This window comes from Andrographis paniculata, unplaced genomic scaffold, assembly GCF_009805555.1.
Source record: "Andrographis paniculata isolate CXL003 unplaced genomic scaffold, ASM980555v1 Contig60END, whole genome shotgun sequence".
Taxonomy (NCBI): domain Eukaryota; kingdom Viridiplantae; phylum Streptophyta; class Magnoliopsida; order Lamiales; family Acanthaceae; genus Andrographis; species Andrographis paniculata.
In genome coordinates, this window is record NW_026137596.1 from 3,801,423 (window position 1) to 3,821,279 (window position 19,857).

The 19,857-nt window shown below is 29.6% G+C and overlaps 2 protein-coding genes across 4 annotated transcripts; both read right to left on the reverse strand.

The window, feature by feature from the left end:
- Window positions 1-1,427: 1,427 nt before the first annotated feature.
- On the reverse strand, window positions 1,428-6,477 carry LOC127259242 (5-amino-6-(5-phospho-D-ribitylamino)uracil phosphatase, chloroplastic). Of its 2 annotated transcripts, none has more exons than XM_051286428.1 (11): window positions 6,335-6,477; window positions 6,110-6,244; window positions 5,732-5,800; window positions 5,484-5,588; window positions 4,421-4,475; window positions 3,075-3,148; window positions 2,432-2,515; window positions 2,185-2,325; window positions 2,037-2,102; window positions 1,849-1,958; window positions 1,428-1,766 (listed from the first exon to the last, which is right to left on the reverse strand). In XM_051286428.1, the coding sequence occupies exons 1-11, from the start codon at window positions 6,428-6,430 to the stop codon at window positions 1,598-1,600; spliced, it is 1,104 nt and encodes a 367-aa protein (XP_051142385.1). In that variant the 5' UTR covers window positions 6,431-6,477; the 3' UTR covers window positions 1,428-1,597. The 2 variants fall into 2 exon arrangements, with proteins under 2 accessions (XP_051142385.1, XP_051142386.1); XM_051286429.1 differs by having other exon boundaries at window positions 6,110-6,241; window positions 6,335-6,455.
- A 5,475-nt stretch (window positions 6,478-11,952) lies between these two features.
- LOC127260124 (WEB family protein At3g51720-like) lies at window positions 11,953-14,014 on the reverse strand. 2 transcript variants are annotated; one of them, XM_051287803.1, is made up of 2 exons: window positions 13,533-14,014; window positions 11,953-13,446 (listed from the first exon to the last, which is right to left on the reverse strand). In XM_051287803.1, the coding sequence occupies exons 1-2, from the start codon at window positions 13,707-13,709 to the stop codon at window positions 12,178-12,180; spliced, it is 1,446 nt and encodes a 481-aa protein (XP_051143760.1). In that variant the 5' UTR covers window positions 13,710-14,014; the 3' UTR covers window positions 11,953-12,177. The 2 variants fall into 2 exon arrangements, with proteins under 2 accessions (XP_051143760.1, XP_051143759.1); XM_051287802.1 differs by having other exon boundaries at window positions 11,953-13,449.
- Window positions 14,015-19,857: the final 5,843 nt, after the last annotated feature.

Sequence of the window (19,857 nt, forward strand, 5' to 3'; positions counted from 1 at the left end):
AAGATATTTGCAATGTTAGATAAATTGTACATTTACTTAAAAAAATAAAAATAAATATTTTGTGACGACACAAACCGAAATAGAGAAATAGATAATTTGTTAAGTCACATAAATACTACTCCCTCCGTCTTAATACAATAGTCTAGTTTACCATTTTTGTCCGTCCCAAAACAATAGTCTCATTTCCATAAATAACCATATCACAATAAAATTATTCTATTTTTTAATTATTATTACACAATTGTCACTACTTTTTACACTAATATATTTATCCTTACTTTTTACCAACTATCCATATAATATATATTTTTTAAATCTCGCAAAACACAGTAAGCCTATATTTTTTGGAGGGATGGAGATTATATATTTTTAGTAATATTAATGGAGCATTATGTTACTGAAAAGTTATTTGATGAACAACCACATATAGAAATAATCCTGAATCCCTGATTGATGTTCTTTTAAAGAAAATTACATTCAATAGATAACCGAAATCTCAAGTAAAAAAATAAATAATAATAGTAATAAAGTATTTCCAACTGGTGTGATCATAGCTGAATCAAAAATAAACTTGCCTGTCAAAAGTTTTTTTTTTTTTTTTCACTAAAAAATATTTACTTTTTATTATAATGAAAATAATCACGCTCATATCATGATACCTAACTTTTAAATAAATTATAAATATATTTTTCACGTACACATAAAAATACAAATAAAAAAAAAAATGTCAAAATCATCTTAATTTTTTCTACTAATTAATAAAATATTATTACTCTCTTCTTATTTCCATCTCTCTTCGATTACAAATATATTTTTCATCTATTTTTTATTATAATTTATTATTAATAACTTGCTGATGAATGTACCTAAAATAAGTGTCCCTCAAAAGAATTCATCCTTGTTGGGACAAAGAGTGTGTTTTTTAATTTCCTATAAAAATTCAAATATATACTTTCGACTGGAATGGGAGGAGTATAGTAATATTATAATTCTTTTAATATAATTTTGAATATAATAATAAAAACTAAAAACTAAAACCAAACCAAACAATATCAAATAATATCTATTTTAGAACTACTTGCAAGTCATCTTAAATTTAAATCAATACCTCAACATAAATGGAGTCATTAACAACTCCACTTTATACTTTGGACGGCTTTTTTCTCTTTTATTTACAAACAACATGGCTGATTGAGTCAAATCATTTGATCAGTCACCACATAGAATAAAAAAATTGGATAACGGATGCAATGATGTTGTATAGTTTATATAGTGTGCTAAAATTCATAAAATATCATATAATTATAGAATTATATCATGTGTATGTGTAGTCAAATATGGGATGGGTTATTTCCTACTCTCAAACTAATCATACGAGTTCCAAACGAACTTGGAGAAACATATCTGAAAAGAATTAAATGCCATCCTAAAAGGAAACATCATATTTCCTTTCCACTTTACTAAAATAAAATTTGCATAATCCATTTATTTATTTTATCCCAAAAAATAATAATAAAAATTAGAGATATAGATGTAAGTAAAAGTGTAGACGAAGGGTACTTACAAGAAATATACAAGTGCAGAGCAAAGAAGCTCTTCAGAAGATGGTGTCAATGGTCAGCTTTCTCTTTGGAGGACTTTTTTCAACTACTTGTTTCTGCAGCTCCATGAAAGATGACCCCTTGTGGGCAAACAATCTTCGAAGATTGATCACCGAAAGCTCGTTGAAGCTCGCCACTGTTAGATCTGCCTGTCCAAGATCATACCTGCAAATTTCAGGATTTGTGCCATAATCAGCATTCGATAATATAATGTGAAAGATAAAAACTAAGAATGGTGAATGGGTACGCTGGATGTGCGCCGATCATGGCAACAGCCATCATTGTACAATTGTGAGCTGCAGTTATTCCTCTGGGATCGTCTTCGAACACCACACATTTGGAGGGTTTTCGGTCCAGCTGTAAAAAGGTTGGCAAATGATAGTCGCAAGGAAATTTCGTATGGAGCAAGCTCAAGGTTTTTGCAGCCAAACATACCTTAACAGATGATGAGAGGAATCTATGGGCTATGGATTCCATTCCATCTTCCTCGGACACGATTGCCTGCAACTCCCAAATCGAAAACATTTAGCAGTTTTTCATAGAGTTCCAAATCTTGCATATTGACATGAAATTCAGAATTAACCTGAAAAGACTTTTCCAGCCCCATTCTCTCAAGGGCATTAACCATATTTTTCCTGTCGAGACTAGAAACAACTGCACAAGGGATGCGAGACGTAGCGACAGCATCTAACCACTCTTTTAGCCCCTCTATAGGTTCCGAGAGCTAAATAAAATCATATATATATATATAAAAGGCATGAGTGTGACATTGCTCAGCTGAATCAGGATATATTGCAGATAATAAAATTAAATTTACAGAGCAATCTTACTTTGAGGAGATTATCGTAATATAATTGAGAGAGCCTTGCATTCAATCTATCTATGTCATCTTCGGCCTTCCCCCACAACAACACCTGAAATTTTGGGCAAGACAATATTTACCATCATGTTCGAGCAGAGAGGTTAAAATATTTCACTTTTCTTAGAATAGCCAATGTAAACAAGTATTTGGTAGTATTGGAATTTTCATATGATGAACTTTGATGTATCGCCACGATCAGAGGTATAATCGGATCAAAACGTTATCTTTCAACACGGATAGAACATTATATATACCTACTACCTGTAATATAATACTTAATACTCAAAAGGAAGGCACTCATTTCTTATAACAGTGAATTTTGTTGCTTGCTCGGATAATTAAGTTGCTCCTACTGCTCGTCCAAGAAACTAACTTCCGCCTTACAAAAGCTTTATTTCCTCAAAGCACAATAAAACTAAGTGGGAGCATTAATCACTGTATATACATGTGGAACAGTGAATAATAAATTTACATACTCCATGGGCTTCTGGAAAAGGCAATCAAGGTAAATATTATAAGACTTTCAGTTCTCGATACAGTATGATGGTTTTAATAAACTAAATGAACCTGGTAAAACATATATGAAATTGAAATAGTACAGAATTCCAGACCTTGTGCAGAACATGATCGGCACCTGCAGCCAGCATAAGCCTTTGTACGTTTTCATCGTCAGGGATCTCCTTTCCTGCACCAGGATATATACTTAATAATGATCGGCAGAAATATTCAAGATACGAGAGGTCTCAGGTTAACTATCATCTCAAGGGAGTGTAAAAACAAATCAGACAACAGGACTTTTTGTCTTTTATATTAAAGCAAATCATTAACTTCTTCAGTCGAACTAGATTGGAAAGCCTGCACGGCTCAATTTACATGTTCATGCATTTTAGAACGGAGAAATTGTTTAGTCAGACCTCGGCCCACTCAATTTCTAGGAGTAACCTTTTACAAATAGCACCGTCGAGCAAGTGAAAGATTAGGGACTATCGTGCCTCATCAATATGGTTAAGTCTTTGTACCCCATCATATCTACAGTGTATTCGAAATTGTTCTATACACGAATCTAATTGCACCACTACAGACAAAATATCTAGTTCTTAGGCTCCATCAGTGTCACAATTTCATTCCAAATTGTTTTGATTTCCATATATTTTTTGAAGCTTTTTTTCATGATTGTCACACACACTGGTTCAGTCAGCATCATATACAGGCTAGTGGGTTCAGTTCCACCTCTCCAGCTTGTGCTTTCACATTTGAAAAACTACATTCAGTGTTGTATCTAGATGTATTGCTATCTTGTGGGTTTAATAATTGTTTACTGTTCAAATACTAAATGAGGTGTGATTTCAGAAACATAAATAGGAATAGGGTCCACTTTTCAAATATTTGAACGATGTGATGGTATAAAAAAATGATTATTAGTGATTTGATATATACATATTAATTAATGAATACATTTGAGTGTTTAAATGGAATGATTTGGCTTTGAGATATATATATATAATTATTAAAACTTGAAATTTGCATGTATGCATTTAGATATGAACACTATTTTGAATTCCACCTCCATGGGAGTAATTTTGGTGTGCATGTTTTCTTGGGTTGGTGATGAAAACTTAATAACCAAAAAATAGCTTAAATATTTAAGCCTGTAATATCTAGACTAATAAAGTAGACGTTTTCGCTGTGCAAAAATGTGTGTTAACTGTATTGGAATATGTTGCATAATTATGATTGGTGTATGGGAAAGCATAGCATACTCATTCTCCTAGAAAGCATAGCCTACTTATTGTCCTAAAAAATGTAGGATGTCCTAGAAACTTGTAGAGTATTGAATAGAGTATCTGTGATCTACACAGATAAAGAATAAGAGAGAAAATATGAGTTTACAATGTGAAACTAAATAGTGTTCTTATAGCAACCGGCTACAGTAAAAGAAAAACAAGACTCTGCGTACCTTCTTCAGATGCAAGCTGTTCCCAAGCTTGCAACTTTAATGCTCTAGTATCTGCCTGTAACAAAATTACAGAATTGTCGGTAAAGGAGCAAACGAAATCTGGAAAATCAGCTTTATTATAAATGCTAAAAATTGAATTACAGCTAAGATCTTATGGTGAGAATTGTTAATTTGCTCTCATGTCTCCGGCCTTTTCAATACACTGTGACTTATTAGTAGCACAGGCATTTTGTTTCTATACAATCTAATTATGTGCTTCAGTAAGGCACCAGACATGAAACCAAAAGAGTCTTTCTGACACGATATGCCATGTGTCACTAATGTAGGGAAAAGACACCTTATCATGCTTTCTTTTAGTTATTGTCTCCAGCAAATCTCACATATGATCAAGAAAACCCAAAACCATGTGATCCAACAGTATTGTCTGATGATATATAATAATTATTGTCATAAAAATATAATCAACTATGAAGTCACTAAGTTGCAAGTAGTGATCTTTCAGTTAAAATGAGTTCGTGAATCAACATTGTTAACAGTAGTTATAAAGAATTCCCTTGTTATGGGGCAATGATGTGGGCAAACTTGAAAATCCACGGAGCTACATGCAAAGCATGATATCAGACAGCAATAGCAAGATTATGAGCAGTTCATTCAGAGTAATAAATCTGAAGAAACAGGTAAATTTTTCCTTTCAGACACTCATTTCAATCTTCAACAGATTTTCCATCTACCATTTAATCTCATGCAAAACTATGGTTAGATCACTTCAAACCACCGTCAAATAAAACCATACACCAGTATATCGGTGCATTAACAGATTAGAATCTTCAATCTGACAGCTGTTATTACTTTTATGATTGTTGTGACATATTTGATCCAATAGAATATCACAACTCTTATTCATACCCAGAAAAGAGTAACATAACAATGGTTGTTTATTCTTCCAGCTACTAATTCATTTTCTTTCAAAGGTAAGAATAAACAATAACGTGTCTACATGGCTATGGATCGTTCAAGCTGGCAACAACAATAATAACAACTACGATGATAATAAAAGCTTTACCACAACATTATCCCATGAGAAGATTAGGCCATAGGCTTCATCAGGCTTCATGGAGTATCGAATCCTTTGAAGAAATCCTTCTTGCATTCTATCATTTAAAAAGTCCTAGAAACAACAAGAATCCAACTATTAGTGCTCATCACAAGACATCTACACATGCTGAAAAACACACATACAAAAATAATTATAAACCAGAAAAAGTAGTAGATAGCATTGAGACAAGAAAAAGAATGGTACCATAAGCTTACCACATCAACTTTAAGGGGACCTTCGGGCCTAAATGTCTCAAAACCCTCACCATATTCAGCTCCAATTACCTGCACGAAATCACTAAATAAAATGAGCCTCCATGGAGAAGTATCCCTAAATAGCTCACCAATCTTATCTAAAAAAAAATTAGTAAAGATCACAAAGTATCAGGCAAAAAATGGATTTAATAGCAATATGTACAAGTGCAGCAATTCAAGAGAAACAATTCTTGAAAGCTAACTAAAGTAAACCCTAATCCACCAAAATTAATCAAGTTCACAAAGTAGATAAACCTAAATTCTCAATTGCTCTAGTAACACAACACATAAAAATCAACAATATATATGCACATAAAATATCAGTTAAAATAGATGCACCTCTTCCATAAAAATCCTGTTGGGTATATTAGGGAATCCATTGAATTGCCCATTTTCATCCGAACCGAAAGCGTTCCGCACCGATAAAGCTTTATTTCGGCACTGCTGCTCCGCCGAGCTCGAGCGTTTGAACTTCTGTCCACGGAAGATTCGAGTAACTCAAAATCAACCGAAAGAAAAGAAACAACCGTTGCGAATTACAGCAGTAAGGAGCGAAGAACGTACCGAAAATGTGAATTTGGCGGGGTGGCGCGAGCATAATGGTGGTTGGAGTGTGGAGGTAAGTAGAGAGGAGGGTCTCAAGTTCAGAGCATTCTCCATTTTCAGAGGTCGGAAAGATCTCAGGAATCGTCTGTAATAAAGCAGCTGTTATTTCATATGGGCTTCAATTTGGGCCTCCATCTACCTCTTAATTCATAGTCTCTTATAAAATATTAGTAATTTTTATTACTTGCGCATATAATGTCATTTTAAATTATATAATTTGTAATTTTTTTTATTATCTTAACTTTTATTTATAATTATATATATTATATTATAATTAATTTTATTAATATATTTTTAATTATTTACTAATTATATTTTTCATATATATTATATTATAATTAATTTTATTAATATATTTTTAATTATTTACTAATTATATTTTTCATAAACTTTCGAATAACACTAACATAGTACATAGATGGATGAAATATTATTTTTATTTTTTTAATAATGTAAAATTTTGGTAAAATGTTTCTTTTATACATATGTAATAACTGAGTGTGTTTAAAAAATTTAAAAAAAAGGTTAATAATTAAACTCTAAAACTCTTGGTATGTTTGTTTAATATTTTGGTTTGAGATATATGATATATATATATATATTTTTAAGTGAATTATATAGAATTACGTAAATAATATAAAAATAATATTTAATGTTGAATGTTGCTTTTTCTTATGATAAAGCATATATTAGAAATCGTGTTCAACGTTTTTTTCTTTTTAAAGAACAAAATCCAAAGATGTGTTTGTTTTTTGTTTTAAACTCAAATCTCTACAGTTTAGTTCCCAAAATTGTCAATAAATTTAAAATTTTATATAATAATGATTTAGTATAATATTTTATAAAAAAAATTAATATATTATCTTAATACGGAATAAATCCAAAAAATTCAAAGTAAGCATAACAAAAAACTATCATTTTTTTTCCTTAATGCAAACTTAAATGTAGAATAATAGAATTAGATAAATATATTTATATTATATTCTTTTTTAATTTTATTTTAATTTTTTTAATGCATTACACGGGTTTGTTTGCCCAACAAAACTTCTCCCCACATATTTTAATATAGACAGAATGTTCCTCTAACATTTTTTAATAGAATATTTTTTCATAAATATTATTAAAAAAAAATGTATAAATATACATACATTAATAAAATATATATTATTCATTCATCAAAATTCAATTATTTAATACAAAATATTATTTTTTATATTATCAACACAATTATTCATACCACACAAAAATCAATTTATCTTAGAAGGCTGGTTGAACAAACTAGTATTTTTTTTAATTTTATCAACATAATTTCTCATACCTAATAAAAAAAAAACACGTTTATTAGAAAATACAAAATTCAAACATATGTCTTTTTCAACATCAGTCATTGGTTCAACTCCTACGTCTTTAGGTCCATCTGCCACACATGGTTCACCTAGTGTAATTTGTTTTGTCGGGCCTAATTTGCAGGATATTAGGTTCGGCCGGGTTTTCCAGTACACACTTTCGAGTAGCGACTGCGGATTTCCACGTCATAACAAAAAAAAAAATTATAATATGCTGATTATACTTTCCGTTTTTTTTTTTCACTTGTATTTTAAATTTTGATGTTTTTCAAATGAAACAATTATTAAGTATATTATTTTTATAAAAAGATTTTAAGAGATTGAAAATAATATTAATGATAATAATAATAATAATAACACACACATGATAACACCCTAAGTTCCTCAAGATTCAATAGTAGTAATTTAATTTCAACCACAAACACAAGAAAAAGTGATCATATCTCTCCAACAACTACAACAAAAAAGTAATCTTTCAGTCTCTTATCAAAAAGTAATGCATGGGTTCAAACTTTCGATACCTTCGAATCTTGCATATCACATATAATTCGCCTAATATGATTTAATAAAAAGATGTCTAATTACAATAGCCAAAATGATGAACTTGCCTCCAAGTTATACTACATTGCAATAACATGCAATCACCTCCCCATGCATACATCAATGCTTCCAACTTCAGCTTTAATTCATATGGTCTCTCCAAATCCGTACATGGTGCAATAAAATAGGTTCTATCATTGCATGATATTTCCCTACAAAAAAGAAAGCACTACAATTATATCAGTATGATTCAAAGATGATTCTGCTACTTGTTTGAGTTTTGACATTGTATTGCATTGTATTTTTGTTAATCTCACAGAATTATTAAATAGCAATCAAATCCTAAAATGCTATAGCATAATAACAAATGATGGAATAACCAATATTTAATAACTTAAAAAATGAATACACGGTTAAATTGAATTTTTTTAATGTTGTAACTGGACTCTTTTATCATTTTAGTGTTGTAATTAAAGATTGTCGCAAACTAGTCACGTAAGTGAAAAATTTTCGCACTCGCCGGAGAATGCGTGTCCGCCAAGTCAGTGACATCTAACGGACACTTGGATTTTTTTTCTTTTTTATTTTATTTTTAAATTTTAATTTATTTATTGTCTTTTTTGTAAAAATTAAAATTTTCAAACAAATATTTAAAAAATAAAAATAAAAATCCAAGTGTAAAAAAAATTCCAATTATCGTTGATCTGACAGACACGTGTGCTCCGACGAGCCGCGGGTGCCACATAAGCATCTCCGGCGTCGGAGGACTAAAAGCACAAAAAATTTTCACTTGCAGAACTAGTTTGCGACAAGCTCTAGTTACAAGACTAAAATAATAAAAGAGTTAAATTACCGGACTAAAAATTCAATTTATCCAAAATAAAGAATATACCTACGAAAGTTACTATATATGCAAAATTACAATAAAAATGTATATAAAAGAAAGTTTATAAACTAATCATATAATTTTCATTTGAATCAATAAAATGTAAAAAATATATGACAATGGGCCGTTCTATAAGATTAAAAAAAAAAAAAAAAAAAAAAAGACTATATTTTGATAAAGAAATATCAAAGTTAATAACAATCAAATTATGATAACCAATTTTATTCCTCAAAATTATATTATTTTACATGTAGACGACCACATATGGAGACGGTAAGATTCCACGTTAGATTATGTAAATAATTGTCTTACTTAAAAGTTTAATACGCATCATTAATTTATTTATCTACAAACAACTCAAATCAATATTATTCACATAGTAGAATTTTTGATAAAAAAAATATATATATTATTTTTCTTATAAAATATTATATAACAAAATTATTTAAATAATAAATCAGCATCTCAAATTAATTTCAAACTGCAATTAAACAAACTAAAAATAGTCTTACTTAAGGGATGATTGGTGATATGGTGAACTCGTAACCGTGAGATCACCAATAGTCTAACAAAAAATAATCGATTAAATTGAGATGAGGAGAATATTATACTAAAAAATTGATTTTAAAGGAAATAAACACACCCAATATATGCATGTCCTACTTAGTTAGTGGATTTCAATATATATGACGCTATGATTTCACAATTCTTTTGTAGATTGATTAGAAAAATATATTAACCAACCAAACATAAATATGCAGAGAGTCACACACAACCACATCCAGAAAGTGCACCAAAAAGTTGCATAAGCCTATAGCAACTTGGATGCAAAAATCAACACGGATCGAAGAACACATACGATTGACTGAAGAAATTTTCGAAATAGAGATGAAATGTCTACATACATATACATGATAAACTGATCTGCAGAAATCCAGAATCTTCCGCTGCTCTAAACTTTTTAAGCTACAGCAGAAAGAAGCATCAGTTTCTTCGCAATTTTTTTAAAACCTAATCATCAACGGCAACACAAAATCCGCAGAGAATTGCATCTTATTTCCAAGCAATCAAAACACGCCAAAATCCGATAAACCAAAAACGTAGCAACAATATTCCAGATTAAAAGAAGAAGCGGAAATCGAAATTAAACTAAAAAACAGAAGAATCCAAAGAAAAAAAAAAAAAAAAGAATAACCGCAAACCATTTCCGGAAGGCGTTGTTGCAGTCAGAACCATAGCGAAAGTCGTGGATCCTTTTCTCCTGCTCTCGACTGGTACATCATTGATTCAAATTGAAACTCCCAGCCATTATAGCAAAGCTTCGGAGCTCCAAAAATGCACCTTCACACCCAACACCAGAAATACCAATTTATAGAGAGGATAGCCCAGGCGCAAAACTAACATGCGCTTGGCGTAGCTTAGCCATGATCAGCTCTTACATGATATGGTACGCCAACTCAATGCACAATTACTAATCCTATTTAATATTTTCAGTAATAATAATATTATTATATTTTTCCAGTGTTCAGCGGATCAATAATTATTTATCAACTAATTGTGTTTTTTTTTTATATTTATTTAATTATTATGATGTTATGGTGGCGCATTTTAGCAGGGAGGCTAAATTGGGCCGGCGGGACGTTAGACAAGACGGGACGCACTAAAGTCGTGTGAATAATTCCCGTTTAGGATAACAACTTTAGAGGTGTCTCGTGTTCTGCTCGACACGTTTTCTTAAACCGGACCGCCGTCAAATCTCCTTCCCACACACTGAAATGTCTAAACTACCCTTCCCTGGAGGGGGAGCACTAAAGACAAATGAGGGGTAGCTTGGAGATATCGTCTGAATTGATGACATGAGAACGACGATAATTTTACTCGGAAGCGAAAGATTGATGGATTATAATTTATAAGAGCATAGCATACGCAATAATGAAGAAAAAGAAAAATAAAAAAAATCGCATAGGAAATGAATGGGGTGGAAATGAATTTGTTATCAACGGCGCGAAACCAGATCAAATTTTGAAGGGGGGCAAATATTTTTTATTTATAAAATAATTTATTTTATTTTATTTTATTAAAAAAGAACAAATTAGAACAATATCGACAATTATACATTATGATTATATATATTATGAATATTTATTTATATTTTTTAAAATTCAAAATAATACAATTTTTCATAAAAAGAAAAAACAATTCAACACTAATATTATTATTATTTATTTATTTCAACCATCGTCCGTAGATTATATATGCATATATATATATATATATATTTTAGGTAAATAAATAAACAATGAAATAAGGATAACATGGGATGGGTGGGTGGGGCCTTTGAACAAGTCCGTCACTGTTCGTCATCGTAAAGTCATGGGTTTAAACACCGACGTTTTCATATTTTGTCAGCTACGTATAATCCGTCTAGTTGTGATTTGTGTTGTCCGGTCAAGTAATATTTTTTTACTTAAAAAAAAAGAAAAATAAATTTGAATGACAATAAAGTGGAAATAGATTTGGACGAGAGAGAGAGAAGATTATAAAATAGATAGAGTGACCAATGTGATTTAAGTACATGGAACTCTAACGCAACTTTAAAACTACATACGGATTTGGTGGTGTTATTCGAAATTACAAATGAGTGTTATGCAACTCTGCTATCTTTTTAAGAAAATAGAAAATCGAAACTAAAAAAAAAACATATAACATTCAGTCATCATTAAAATTAAATTAAAACCCAAAAGCAAACACAAATTTAAGGCAAACAAATTTGAAGGAAAAGAAGTAGTAGTATTGCAATGATATGAAACAAGTTTTAGATGATGCATTAAATTAAGAGCCACACTACACCACCAAATCATACTATGCTATACCATATATACTACTTAATTACTGTTTGAAATACCAACAACTCTCAAATCAAAAGCAAGCCAAGCCAAGAGTAGAAACGAAGCACACAAATATACATATATATATATATATGTACGTATATGTACTATGAAACGAAGCACAGTAAAGTAGAGATAGAATTAGAACTCACCTGGATTGGGATTGGGATTGGGATTGGGATTGGGATTGCTGGAATGCTGCTGCTGCTGCTGCTGCTGCTGAGCTTTCTTCTTGGTCTTGGTCGGAATGGGGACCTGAAAGAAGCCGATCTTCTTCCTCTGAAAATAGTAATGTCTGCTGCTGCTGCTGCTGCTGCTGTGAGCTTCCTCCTCCCTCTTGCTTGGAATTGGATTCAGCACAACTCTGCTCTGCTTCCTCAGCATTTGGCTCAGCGACACGTGCTGCTGCACACCTTCCCAACCACCATGCTCCTTCTCCACCATCACGTCGTCCTGCACCATGAATTTCCTGCTCAGCACTTCCCCAATTGATCGCGTCGGGCTCTCCCTCGATCGACCTGATGAATGGGAATTCCGGAATTTGAATCTGCTTTCGTTCGTCTGGGCCTGGGGATGATTTTTGGGGTTGGGGGTGATGTTTTGCTCGAATTTTTCCAGGATCGGAGCTTCCGGCGGATGTGGTTCGGCGCTGCGGCGGAGTGCGGCGCTGTTGGCGGTGGTGTCGATGAATTTGGTGTTGCAGAGACTGTCAGCCTGTTTGGCTTTCTGCGCGAGAGCTCTGTACTCTTGGAAGGAGAGAGTGATTCCGTCGGAGTTGTGGAGGAGATTGGGTGGTGATGGTGAAGGACTTTCGCCGTTGGTTTGGAGCTTCGTCTCTGCAATGGCGATGGCTTCCACCGCCTTCGCGGCTTCCTCCATTTTCTTCGCGGCGGTTAGTCTCATCTCCGCCATTTTTATGCTGTTCTTCGTCTGTTCTATCTCCGCCATCGCCTTTATCACTTCGTACCTTGAAGCTTCCGTCATCTTCCTGAACTGCTCCGCCTCGTAGCTTCTCTGATTCGTTTCGTTGCAGAGCTGCAGCTTCTCGTCTCCGTTGAAAGCCTGCTGCAGGTATGGCGGAAGGTGATCCTCGTGACTCTGTATCTGGATTTTAGTCGTCTGTTCGAGGAGAACCTTGTCGCGGCGGAGCTTCTGGTTCAGAGAATCGACGGAGGCTTGAATCACGGCGAGGTCGACGGAGGTTTTGTTGAGGTTCAATTTCGCCTGATTCAACTCCACCGCCATGAAGGAAGCCATCTCCGGCGGCATCATCAAGTTGAGCTTCAAATCTTCGACGAATCTTCTAGTAGCTTCCAGTTCCTTCAACACATTCAGCGTTTCCTGTTCCTTCGCCGTCAGATCCCTCTCCAATTTCTCCGCCTCCTCCTCGACGTCGCCGCCGCCGTCCTGCTGCTGCAATCAACAAAACCGATCCGCGTGATTCACACGCGCCGCCGCAAACAACAACAACAGAAATAAATAAGAACAAAACTGACATGAACGCCAGCAATACGAAGCAAGTGATGCGGAATCCACGGCCCACTCCCGCCGAACCGATCCACCGCCTCCTTCACCGACTCGAACGGCGGCGAGGTGTCGATCTCCGCCCTAGGGTTGTTATTGTTAACCACCACTTTCTTCGTCGAAAAACCAGATTCCGCGTTTTCCGCCATGGCAATCGACCTCAAAATTGAGGAATTTCTGGAATTCAGAAACGGAAACTTCCTTTACTTGTTTATATACGGCTACAGAGACAGCACCATGATTGTCGTCCAACTGCAATGCAATGATGGTGTTCGGAAGGCAAATGTAAATGCAAATGTGCAAAAATAGGGCTGTGGTGGGTCAAACTGCCTGCAAACCGCTAGCGGCAATTGCACTGCGCCAGACGGCAGAGGACAGTACGGCGTGCCTTCATCGCCATGGCCGCCTCCATTAGAGAGACCTCAAGGTTAGGACCATCTCTCTTTTCTTTTTCACTCACAATTATTACTCTCAATTATTTTATTTTATTTTATAGTTATAGTAAAATTGATTCATTTTTCTTTCAATGTACCAGGATTTGCTTTAATTGTGTTCTGAATTTAATTCGGTATTAATGATTTAATTATTTTTAACAGAAAATAGGAATGGAATGATTTTATTTATTTAATGAAAATTAAATTTTTAAGTATAATATATTGTGTAGAAAATTAATTTTATTGTCAATTACTAAATACAAAAATAGGTAAAGAAAAGTGAATCCGCGAATTTGTTTTGTATTTGTTTGAGTCATTTTCATTAAATATATTTTGCAAGCATACTTACTTGCGCGTATATTTGTTTGTATATCATACAAATATTTATACATTAAAATTAAAATAATTAAATAATAAAATTTATATTATAATTAAAATATATAATAATTGTTTTAGAAAATACAAATTACGTTAGACGGATAAAAATAATAAATTAAACATTTTATATAGGCTCGAGAGAGTATTATGTAGAAATATTAGATTAAATGTTTATTATTTTTTATATATGGTAAGAATGCAATATATAAATTGTTTGGTTGTTTTGAAATTAATTTAAATAAATGATGTATTGATTTAAGTTTTTATATAAATAATATTTTAATATGATATTTTATAACATATATTAACATATTTTTATTGAAAATCATACGAAATGAATAATGTAGATTTTAATTTAAAAAAAAAATCTATCAAGGTTTGTTTGATTGTAATTTTTAAAATTGATATAAAATGATGTGTTAATTTGAATTTTTGTTTAAATAATATTTTTATATAATATTTTATGAAAAAAATTATATATTTTACTAAAAAATGTAACAAATAAATAGTATTGATTTTAGTTTTAAATGGTAAAAGAACAAACTCAAGTATTTTACAATGAATTGTTAAGCTATTCATTTACCAATTAACTTATTTTGACTTAAGATATATGCTTATTATTATTATTATTATTATTATTATTATTATTATTATTATTATTGGGGTGCAAACTCAAGTCTTATACTGAAAAATTTGAAGAAAATCTAACACTTTATTCATTATTAGGAATTATTAAATAATAATAAATTACTTTTTTATAAATATTTTGTAAAATAAAAAACAATAAGTGTGCTATATAAATATGAATAGTTTTTAGGATCAAGAAATTTAGAATGAAAATGTTTGTTAAATTCTGACTAATATAGCTTTTTAAAATGAGCATTGAGGCTCCAACAAATTCTTTCATAAATATTTAGTAATTGCTAAATGTTTTAATTAATTGTTTGACTCATTAAATTATTAAAAATTATTGAATAATTAAAATTGTTGAATGAGGTAAGTGTTAAATACTTTCCTTTTTCTTTTAATAAAATCGGGGTTTCAAACCCACCCCAGGGGCTATCTCTTCCGGACTAAGTATTAAATACTTATATATATATATATATATATATATATAATATTTATCTACTTTGGCTCTATATTTGTATTTTGTATTTAATTGTTTATTTAAATAATAATTTAATAAAAATAACTTATAAAAAAATAATGTGTTTTTTCAAGAATTATGACAAACATTTTGTTTGTTTGTTTTTTTTTTACATTATTGTCCTTTTAATTATTATTTTAAAAAAGGCATGACATGTCCCGTAAATGATGATCTAGTGGTGTAGGGATTGGACTTGTAATCATGAGGTCATAAGTTCAAACTTTCGATGCAACAAATTATTGTTTCAAAATTTTTTATACTCTATAGAATATATATGTAATTAAAATTATATTACCATATTCTCTAATTTATCAAATAAACTGCTATCCTAGAAAATTAAAAAGCTGTCCGGATCTTCGAATCCAAAGATTGCAAAAGAAAAACTCAGAATTTTTTACTATATAATTTTCATAATGCTCAATAAATTTTTTTACATAATATTAAATTACTATTATAAAACAAATACTTTTTCTATTTTAAAGGAATATACTTTTTTGAAAATTTAAAGCAAAATAAAAAATAATAATATTTTGTAAATAATTTTAATATTTTTATTTTTTGTATTTATGTATATAGATGATATACATAGTTTATCTAAAAGTTAAAAATATTGTAATATTAATGTGTTAAGTTTTTTTACTAAAATAAAATTACTATTTTAAATAAAATATATAAAAATAATAAAATATTATACTTTTAATTAAGACAGAGGAAATATTGGGAATGTGTGTGTGGATAGGTTTGGGCTGTGTAAATTTTGAATGGCAAAAGGGGCTTTAATTATAATTCAATTTAATATATTTTTAGAGCGAAAAAGGGTAAAAGGATGTGCTATTAATTCACTTTTGGTATCACCTTTTTAGTCACATTATTAATATTACAATCAATGCCCACACACTCTTTTACTTTTTATTTGCGTGATTGCAGGAAAAAGAGACTATGTTTTTAGGGTGTGTTTCGATTGGCTTTTGAGTTAGGAATTTGAATAGTAAAAATTTTGAATTTGAATAATTGTATAATGTGATATAAATAAGTGTTGAGTGATATTTTTAATATAAAATTAATTTTTAGTATAATATAAAAAATAAAAAAATAGATGTTTGATTTAATATTTTTGGATGAAAAATAAGATGAATAGCATATTTAAAATACAATATCTAAATAAACACACCCTTAAGTGTTTTTTCTTTCATCATTCTATTTTATTACTATTTTATTTTTCATTTTTAGAATGTTCTACTCCCTCCGTCACATTGAAAGGTTGTCATTTTCCATTTTCGTTCGTCCCAAAACAAAGTTACTATTTTCTAATTTAGTAATTGTACTACCTACTTAACATAATAAATACTCTTTCAACTTATAGTATATTACACAAATGTCATTACTTTTATATTACACCATACTAGTAGGAGTATTTTTGTCCTTTTTTAATACAATCCAATATAATACTAATATTCAAAAATCTACGTGCAAAAAACAAACGTCACCCTTCCAACGGGACGGAGGGAGTACTTAATATTTATTTTTTATAAAATATTTTACACATAATATATATTTTATTTTAAAAACATAAAAAAAGTAAACACTCTCTCAGTAGAATTAAGAGAGAAAAAAATCATGAACGCCTCAAGTCACCTGTCACGCATGGTTCACCTAGTGTGACTTGCTTGTCGATCTAGTTTGTAGGATATTAAGTTCGATCAGATATTTACTCAGTGCGCATTTTCGGGTAGCGGCTGCAAATTCCTAATGTCAATAAAAAAAGAAAAAATCATGATTGGTCAAATATTTTTTATCATAATAAAGATTTTGTAAATTTGTACATAATCTTTACAAGGTCATGTTCAAACAAAATCTTTTTCATATTTTGTTTGAAATGAGAGTAAAATAAAATTGGTTTGCTTTCAAAAAAATAAAAAAATCACATAACATAATTGAAAAATGTTTTTAAAGTATATATTGTCTCAGTTAGTATATTGTCAAATTATTAATTTATTTTTATATTAAATCAAATGTGACTGTATTTGTGGACAAGCTAGGTAGTTGATTTAGAGCACTTACAATGGGGTGTTTACTCCACAGCTCATCCGTCTCATATTTATATATTTATTTGTTTTATATATTCATTTGTTTTTTATACGGAGTTTTAAAAATATTAGAATAAAGTAGAAATAAAGGTAAAAAGACTAAATTAACCCTATTAGTATTGTATGATATAAATGTAATGACATTTGTGTAATATATTGTAAATTGGAATGGTAGTTGTAATGTTAGATAGTTAGTACAATTACTAAAAAAGAAAATAAATACTTTGTTATGGGATGAACCAAAATAAAAAATGGATAGATTGTTAAGCAACGGAGGGAGTAGTATAATATAATGATGTGGCAAATCATATCACATATTTAATTTTTTTTAAAAATAATAAATTAAAACATAAGAACTGTTCTCTTATATATTTTAAAATTTTATTATATATATTATTTAATATAAATTATAACATTATGTATAGTTATTTTTTATTTTTAAAATTAACAATAATAATATTAAAGATAAATCAAATAACTAATATAATTTAGTTATTTATTTATTATATTTTTTAAATAAAATTTTTAATTATTAAAATATTAAAATATTATATTACTTAAACATAAGTATACAATATTACATTTTTCTTTATTAAACTCAAAATATTATAATACATAGAAGATGCATTTTAAATATATATTATATAATATTTGTATTAAATAAAATAATAAAGTTATTGATGGGGAAGAGAAAGAAATTTAAAAATTTTATTTTGCGTTTACATTATGAGAGAATAATTGATTGAATTTTTTATGAGTTCATGTAATATAAAATATAAGAACGATTTATATAATTTGGATTGTACATGGGCTTAGCAGACAAGTTTAGACTATACGGTAATAATGGACATGCAAGCAAAGACAATTTAAGTGTATAAAAGCATTTGTTGTTATAATTATTTTATTTTATTACATCATTTATCTCTCTTATTATACACTCATTAATTTTATATTTTATCCGTTCCATCTTTTGTATCTGGTTTAATATAGATATGAGAATTTGTGTAAAATATAATTAGTAAATAATTAAAAAGTGTATTAATAAAAATAATTATTGTATAATAAAATTATTTATAAATTAAGATTAAGATAACTAAATAAAATAATCAAAATTTAAAAAAATATTAATAACTATGAAATTTAAATGAGATTTAAATGTATAATTATATTTCCTAAAATGACAGGACAAATAAGGTGGGACGAACAAAAGTAAAAATGGAACAGATAGACTATTATTTATATAATTTTCTATACCTCATGTCAAATATTTTCAAACAATTTCACTAAACAAACAAATAAAGCCTTATTATTATTTTTTTAAATAATACAAATTAAATCAATATTTAAAATAATATTTTTATGAGAGAATTAAAAAATTATTATCAATGAATAATATAACAACTTTTAAAACATGTGTGAATGAATGTAAACTCAAAGCACACTTGAACAATAACAGCTTGTTGTTTCTATTTCATAAAAAAAAATTAAAATCATTTTAAAGTACTATAATTTAAATTTTGTGAATTTAAATTTAATTGAAGAGTAAATATAATTAGTGTGGTGTGATTGGAAATAATAATAATAATAATAATAATAATAATGAACGACGATAAGTAATTGGGTGTGGTTGGAGGGTCAACCTCAAAAGGCTCTATGATCATTATTAATGATTAAATATTGTCCCATTCATAATTTGTACTAAACCAAATACTTATGGGTTTATTCACTTTTATGTTTTTTAAGGGAATGCGTTTTATTTATTTTAAAAAATATATTATGCATGAACAATTGTATTTGTAATATAAAAATAATATTTTATATTAAATTATTAATTTTTTTATAAATAAATAAGTATATTATATATATGATATTTTTTAAAAAATAATATTTATAAAAACTCGTAATACTTAAATAACATTGAATTCATTTTTGGCTATCCTTGTCTATAGCCTTCTTTCTTATTTTGAGAAATATTTTTAAAAATAGGTTTTGATTTATTCGAAATTTGGTTTGGATTTTGAGCAAATCTGACTATGGGTAAAAAGACTGAAAAAAATTTGTCTTGAAATAGGTTTCAATTTCTTCAAATTGTTCAATCCGCCCTTCTCTCTTTTTCTTCATTATCAAAATTGCCTTTATAGAAGTGCATTGCAATGGTTAGTTTCAATGATTTGTACACTTGCGATTAGAAATCGGGTGCTGAAATTGTACATAGTTGTTATTGTTGTATTTTTTAAAATAATTTTTTTTT

Bases quoted from the DNA above. Each gene is read 5' to 3' on its own strand.
- LOC127260124 (XM_051287802.1), bottom strand. From the start codon at position 13,709: ATGGCGGAAAACGCGGAATCTGGTTTTTCGACGAAGAAAGTGGTGGTT. The intron at 13,450-13,532 runs GTCAGTTTTGTT...TGTTGATTGCAG, and splicing joins TTCGTATTGCTGGCGTTCAT to CAGCAGGACGGCGGCGGCGA.
- LOC127259242 (XM_051286428.1), bottom strand. From the start codon at position 6,430: ATGGAGAATGCTCTGAACTTGAGACCCTCCTCTCTACTTACCTCCACA. The intron at 4,476-5,483 runs GTAAAGCTTTTA...ATTTTGTTACAG, and splicing joins TCTCATGGGATAATGTTGTG to GCAGATACTAGAGCATTAAA. The intron at 1,959-2,036 runs GTATGTTTGGCT...ACCTTTTTACAG, and splicing joins TCCTCTCATCATCTGTTAAG to CTGGACCGAAAACCCTCCAA.